Consider the following 7,747-nt stretch of genomic DNA (forward strand, 5'->3'; position numbering starts at 1 on the left):
TACCATAGTGTTTTAAAATACTGATGACATTACTTATAAAATATTATAATAACAATAAAACCAAAATTTTCAACAAACTGAAAAGGTTAAAAATCACCAAAAATAACCGGCCAAAATCAAGTTGTATCTATTATATCTATTGCAATATATAAAACTTGAAAGACGAATTATGACACGTTAATCAACTTATTTTATTTTTGTCTTTTGCATTATTTTTCTTACAATTAATCATCATTTGTTTTGATCATCTATTTTAATTTCTTTAAAATATTGAACAATTAATATATATATATAATCTCACAAGCTTTACTTTGAATACATCTATTTCATTGACTTATGTTAGGAAGTTAAAATAAGCATCATATACTCAACGAAACTATTCCGAACACTTATAAAATTCTGACTTATTTTATAAGATATATAAATAAAAATTGACTAAGTTGTTTTGGCTTTTTACAATTTACAATTAAGTGACTTATAATAATTTATCATTAATATTACGTGAAAGTCTCAGAATATAGGCTTGAAATGAATAGGTTTGGTAGATGCTTAAGGAATTGTTGAGAGAATAATGTGATGAATTATAGTATATAAGAAAAACCATCATAACCAAAAATGCAAATAATACATATGTTTATGATCACTTTATCGTTAGATCAAACTCACATGAAAGTTTAAGTAATAAGAGAATAGCGACATTAGTATATATATATTTGTAATTTAATAATATCTCTTTGTGTATTATATAGTTTGATAAGAAAATGATATAGTAGATAGAGAAGATTTTAAGAAAAAGTAGAGTTTAATTTGATTGTTTGTGTGAAACCCGGAAAGAATGAAGTAAACGAGACGTGATCCAATGAATGAACCATATGAAGGAAAAATGGTTTAACATGCAAAAGAGAATCTTCTTAGCTTCTTACCCACTTCATTAAAGATGGTAGCAGAAGAAGATTCTCGTCTGATAGGCTCCTTTATCACTCTTTTAGAGCATGATTTTTTTTTTCTTCCCTTTAAGCTTAGTGGGTTGTGTTCCCTTAATTTAGAGTCGCAGAATTGGAACTAAGATATTCCTTTCTTGGAGCCAAATATTTTATTCTGTATAGTGAGTGTCTAGTTTTTTAGATTAGATATTCCTCCCCTTCCCTCAATGCACTCCAATTCATCACAATTATGCAACTTTTTCGACTCAAAGAGAAAGTTGCAAGCTAGTTTGATACTAAACACCTATTTGAATATGTGCTTTCCCTCTCCTTCTTTCTCCCTTTCTCTTTATTCACTGTGTTGGTAAAAATTATGTTCATCGTATATGCTCCCCCACAATTCAAACTCTTTCCATTAATTAATCATCACAGATTCATTAATTGCTGCTGTAACACCAATTCCATAACATCTGCATCCATATCTTCATTTCACAAAGCAAAATCTATTATACTACTACATACACATACATCCATGCATGCACATGCATATACATATTAAATGATTTATATCTATCCTTTTACTTTGTGCCTAAGACTTTTGAAGAAAAAATTGATGAATATATCCTGTAAATCAAGATATGAGTGGTGAAAAGAAGAAAGTATGACAGGAAGAAAAGAAAGGGAACAAAGATAATAGAGCGTTAATAAGATTTTGATTTGAAATTGTTGGAGAATCTGAGTCTTATTTGCGCACAGGTGTAGCTGGTATGAAAAGAAAGGGAAAATAAAAGGAGTAGACGAGGGATAAAAAGAGAGAAAGGAGTAAAGAAAAAAAAGGAGTAACAGTAAGAAGAATCATCTTTTGTATTAGTGATTTTGAATTCGTACAAAGAACACTGAGAGGTTCTAAAACCAGGCTCTAAGCACATGACCCTCTAATGTCAGACTCTCTGATTCCTTCACCTCTCTCATTTTTTGCACTTTTTTTGCATTGGTTCTTTGTAGGAAGTTACTTCTCTCTGCTTTATCCCATGCTTTTTCTTTTCTTTTCTCTCTCTCTCTCTTGAACCTGCTTTATTCCCATTGAACTCACCTCTAAAAGAAGACGATCCTCCCTCGATCCTCCTTGTGTTCAGAAACAACACTACCTCCCTTTTCTCTCTCTCTCTCTCTCTCTCTCTCTCTCTCTCTCTCTCGCCCCCACCAAAAATCACAAAGGAAGAAGCCAAACACGCTCTTTTGCTCTTGTTTGTTCCCACATACCACCCTGTTCCTATTTTGGCATGAACATATTTTAAACAGTGAGTGCTTGTGAAATCAGTTGCTATAACTATACGTGAAAATTAGGGAATGGCATCACCATCAGAACTTAGTCTTGATTGCAAGCCCCAAAGCTATTCCTTGCTACTCAAATCCTTTGGAGATCAAACTGATCAGACCTACAAGCTTGAAGAATTCCTCTCTCGCTTAGAGGAAGAACGTCTCAAGATTGACGCCTTCAAGCGTGAGCTTCCTCTCTGCATGCAGCTTCTCACCAACGGTACACAATTCAAATCATCCTTTCATAAAAACCACCATTAAATTAATTCAACATACAGAATCGTAAACCTTAAAGATTCAAGCTTCCGATTCTATTTTAAATATACAGATACATAGATAAATAGATGCAACACTAACAAATTTACTCCTTCAGTATTCCGTTTTCTTATCATTCAGATTTTTCTAATAATAAAGTCCAGTTTGGATATATGATTAGCCTTTATCATCGTCTTCTTCTTATATTATAACACGAAACCATGATTTATATATTCTTCTGTGCACACCAAACAATTCAGTAATTACCCACCCAATTCTTTTCATTGAAACAGCCATGGAGGCTTCAAGACAGCAACTTCAAGCCTTTAAAGTAAACCATGGTGCAAAACCAGTTCTGGAAGAATTCATACCCATGAAGCACTTGGCCTCAGAAAGCTCAGAGAAGGCAACAAACATATCAGACAAGGCAAATTGGATGACATCTGCGCAACTGTGGAGCCAAGCGAGTGAAGGAGCCAAACAACAACCAACATTAACATCACCCAAAGAAGCTGATATAGGCTTCAGCATCAGCCCCAAGCTGGCTCTGGACAACAAGCCGAGGAACGGTGGAGGAGCCTTCCTTCCATTTTCAAAGGAAAGAAACTCCTGCCAAGGCTCCGCATTGCGGCCTCTACCTGAACTTGCCCTTGCCTCTTCGGAGAAAGAAATGGAGGACAAGAAACGTGCAGAGGCAGAAAAGGGACTTTCGTGTCAGAATAAGAAGGAGAATTCTGGCAGTGATGGAGCTGTGGTTGATCAAGGAAAAAGTGGTAGCCCAGTTGCATCATCTCTTGCACAAACAACAACAACCACTTCGCAAACTCATAGGAAAGCTAGAAGGTGCTGGTCACCAGACTTGCACCGTCGATTTGTTAATGCTCTCCAGATGCTCGGTGGATCACAAGGTATATAACAGTTCAATTTAACATAATTAATTGTTTCTTTGTGTGTTAACTGTATAACTTTGAGAAATATTCATTTTTTTTTTGTGTCCGACAAGAAAGAGTATTACAAATATAACTGATTAGGCTGTTATATATCTAAATGAAAATTAATATACATGACAAGATTTTTAGCTTTATAGTATCGATTACTTTAAAGGTTGTCATAAAGAAAGTGATTTCTATGTTTTTTTCATGGTCTTTGAAAATGAAACTAACATATAAATTAAGAAAATGGGTTATTTGAATTTTGCAGTGAGTAATTATGTGTGACTTTGAATGTTTTACAGTGGCAACCCCAAAGCAGATAAGGGAATTGATGAAGGTTGACGGTTTGACCAATGATGAAGTTAAAAGCCATTTGCAGGTAAATGTTTTTCTGTTCAACTCTTCTTGTATGTTCAGACAGACAGGCACCTTTGTTGTTGCTGTACTATTACTGTCATTGTCAACCTGACGTACCATTCTGCATTCCCAAACGAACTTTTTGTAGTTTTGTTACCGTGTTCTTTTCTTTAATCAATTAATTAATATAAAATTCATAATTACATTTCGTAATTATTCTGTTGACAGAAATATAGGCTTCACACAAGAAGACCCAGTCCAAGCCCTCAAGCGAATGCAGCTGCTCCACAGCTCGTGGTCCTAGGCGGAATCTGGGTCCCACCGGAATATGCCACTGCGGCACACACAGGCACCCCAACTCTCTACGGCGCCCACCCAACCTCTCACGCGCCGCCGCCACACTACTGCACTGCCACTCCTGTGCCGCAAGAGTTCTACACTGCGGCGCCGCAGCAGCAGCTGCTTCCGCCTCCTCCGCCTCATCACAACCCGCTCCACCACCTGCACATGTACAAGGCAGCGGCACACGGGCATGGGTCACCGGAGTCGGACCTTCCCGGAGGAGGAGAGAGGTCGGAGAGCATTGAGGACGGGAAGTCGGAGAGTAGCAGCTGGAAGGGAGAGAGTGGGGAGAACGAAGGGGAGAGGAAAGGGATTGGTGAAGAGAGCAATGGGAGTGAAATCACTCTGAAATTCTAGGGTTTGTGAGAAGTGGTTTTAGAATTAGGGTTTTGGTTGCATACCTACCCATGCATGTTGAACTATTCGTTAACAAGAATGGGAAAAAAACAAAGTAAGTAGAACAAAATATCCTAAGCTGTACTTTTTGCATATATATTTCTGTGGTAGTCTCCGGTGCAGAGGGTAAAAGAGGCATAAAAGTGGACATTTGTTTTGTTTTTGCTTTACCAGATGCAAAGTATCGATGCTGCTATGTATCAGTATCAGTGTACTACTATCAAGGGAAGAATTGGATTCCTATAATTGGCATTTTCTGGGTTACAAATTTACCCTTAAGTTTCCCATGTAATAACAATGTCCACCACTAAAAGGATTTTTTATTTTTCCATTCTTACTTGGACTGTTCTGGAGAAGAAGGAACTGCTTCAAAAGAAAGAAGAACAAGAAGAGAAACGCTAGTGCTTTATTTTAATGATAATGAATATTGACTTTTGTTATTACTATCTATATAAAACTATGGGTGTTGCTCCCTCCACCATCACACCTTTCTTCCTCCACCTCCCCAATTTTTTTTAATTCTAATTATATCCTCAAATTAAAATTTTTTATTTTTATTATTTTAATTTATTCTAAACCTAGTTCTCCTACTTTACTCCCTGCACTCAATCTTTCCATCTCTCAATTTCGTTTAACAATTTGTCTTCTGTTTTACTTTACAACTCCATTTGTCTTCTCCGTTTCACTTCTCCTCATACGATTCTTTCTTCTTCATTTTCCTTACATTATTAAAATACATTAAAAATATATTAAAAAATAATAAATCAAAACATTTAAATTAAATTATTAAAATATTTCCAAAATAAAGAATAAACTAATAAAATAAATCCTAAAATTAAAAACGTAACTCGGAGTCCGTTTAAGGAAAGAACTGATGTCAACATCCGTTTATGGAAAGAACGGATGTCAACATCCGTTTAAGGAAAGAACGGATGTCAACATCCGTTTAAGGAAAAAAACGAATGTCAACATCCGTTTAAGGAAAAAATGGATGTCGACATCCGTTTTTTCCTTAAACGGATGTTGACATCCGTTCTTTCCTTAAACGGATGTTGACATCCGTTGAAGGATGTCACCGTTTAAAAGTTACGTTTTTTATTTTAGGATTTTATTTGAAGGTTTATTCGAAAACACACCTTAAGGAAGCAACACACGCACTGCACCACTCCACACACTGCACCACGAGAGCGACACTGCATCACGAGAGCGACATTGCACCACGAGAGGGAGACTACTTGATAATTCTTTCCACTACCACCAACCTTTACAACTTGTAGTATCTCACCGCGACAAAAGAAAGAGATGAAGAAAAATAATGTTAAAATAAAAGAAAAATATTTTACTCATGTAGGAGGAACTAAAATAGGTTATTAGTGGAATAGGTTGTGAATGGGTAAAATTAAAAAAATTAACCCTAAAAATAAAATTTTATTTAAGGGCAAAATAGTAAAGGGGAGGTGGAGGAAGAAAGGTGTGGTGGTGGAGGGAGCAACACCCAAAATTTGGAATGTGCTTGGGCCCGTGTATTACAGAAACAGACAGGATCACAGCCTCATTCAACCACCAAAACTAGAGTTGTATGGGTCCTTTCCAAGTAAATAAGTTGGGTGTTGCTACCTCCACCACCAAAGTCTTTTTACTGTACCTTTCCAATTTATTTTTTTTCCAAAATATTATTAGGTTAAATTTTTTTTACTTTTACCATTAACTTTTTATATTTTTAATTAAATACCCTAATTCAATACCTCATTCCGGTGCACACTACCCCCCTCCCCTCCTCTTTTCCTTGTCTTTCCTTTCCATCACCCATACCCATCCTCCCCCCTCTCTTCTCCGTCACCCACTACCCCCCCCCCCCCTCCCCCCGTCTTCTCTTTTCCATTTCCATCTCCAGTTCCAGTAATCATAACATTTTCAGGCTTAATATTCCTATGGATCACATCCATAATGTTGGATAAAAACAGGGACCCATTCACATGCTGAAAAGAATGGTCAATGTTTTCATATATCATATATTGAGGAAAAATGTCTTTCACCTTCACTAAAGCTCCATAAATTACTCCAATGCACCAACCATGTTTCCCAACACATAATCATGACAATACTTAACCACCATCATTACCTCCTTCAGTATCCCTGTGGCCATGTGTTCCTAACACGGTCCCTCCCTCATCTTATTAACCAACCTTCCTCTGGAGCACAGCTCCATCACAAGGTGCCAACACTCCGCATCCTCATACACCACTTTCAGAGTTACAACCCCAGGGTGCCCCAACACGTGCTACATTATCTCCACCTCGCGGTGCACCGTCTCCTCCCCTTCCTCAACGTCCTGCACGCGTTTACCACGCTTTCCCATGTATATGTATATATGTGTGTGTGTGTGTGTGTGTGTGTGTATATATATATATATATATATATATATATATATATATATATATATATATATATATATATATGTAAATGTGTACTGGTAAGGCCGAAACGGATGTGGAAATCTGTTCAGGCTTCAGCGGACATGGATATCCGTTAACTGATGTCCGTTGAATGCTGGATCTTCCATTTTCGTTTATTTTTTTAATGTTTTAAACATGGTAATTCAATTTTTACTGAAGGACAATTGTGGAATGGGCTGGTGCAGGATAAGGTTCGTGGTGGTACAGGGAGCAACACCCAAATAAGTTTTACTTAAATGTGTTCATTCGGGCCTTGAGAAAAGTTAAGCCTTGAGAAAAGTTAAGGCACTACTTTATGAGTGTTGCTCCCTCTACCACTACCAAATGCTCACTGCATCACCCCATACCTAATTTGTCCTTCCAATAAAATGGATGTCAATATCCGTTTCACTTTCAATAAATGTCAACATCTGTTTCACCTACAACGGATGTTGATATCCATCAACGAATGTGACCACATCCGTAAACTAAAAAATAGAAAAAAACCTTAACGGATGTGGCCACATCCGTTAACGATGTGGCACATCCATTTAACTAAATAATATGAAAAATATTATAATAATTAATTAAATAATAATATATAAATTAAATTAATAATAATTATTTTATTAAATAAAATAAAAGTATTTATGTATAATCATGTAATAAATTTGAAATAAAATTAAATAATATTTATATATTAATTTAAAATATAATAAATTAATAAATAAATAAAAAACTTATGACACATCTATTTAACTAATAATATAAAAATATTATAATAATT

At 35.9% G+C, this 7,747-nt stretch overlaps 1 protein-coding gene and 1 long non-coding RNA gene across 2 annotated transcripts; one reads left to right on the forward strand and one right to left on the reverse strand.

Moving 5' to 3' along the window:
* The first annotated feature begins 2,042 nt into the window (after positions 1–2,042).
* LOC124834059 (Homeodomain-like superfamily protein) lies at positions 2,043–4,797 on the forward strand. The gene is made up of 4 exons (XM_047308656.2): positions 2,043–2,463; positions 2,792–3,406; positions 3,733–3,809; positions 4,016–4,797. The coding sequence occupies exons 1-4, from the start codon at positions 2,274–2,276 to the stop codon at positions 4,484–4,486; spliced, it is 1,353 nt and encodes a 450-aa protein (XP_047164612.1). The 5' UTR covers positions 2,043–2,273; the 3' UTR covers positions 4,487–4,797.
* Positions 4,517–5,736, reverse strand: LOC148206965 (uncharacterized). Its single transcript, XR_015783838.1, has 2 exons — positions 5,662–5,736; positions 4,517–5,244 (listed from the first exon to the last, which is right to left on the reverse strand). It is a non-coding gene; the product is annotated as an uncharacterized LOC148206965 (long non-coding RNA).
* Between the last annotated feature and the right edge of the window lie 2,011 nt (positions 5,737–7,747).

The sequence above is a fragment of the Vigna umbellata genome, chromosome 1 (genome assembly GCF_029865625.1).
Source record: "Vigna umbellata cultivar VRB3 chromosome 1, Vumbellata_1.0, whole genome shotgun sequence".
In the NCBI taxonomy this organism is placed as follows: domain Eukaryota; kingdom Viridiplantae; phylum Streptophyta; class Magnoliopsida; order Fabales; family Fabaceae; genus Vigna; species Vigna umbellata.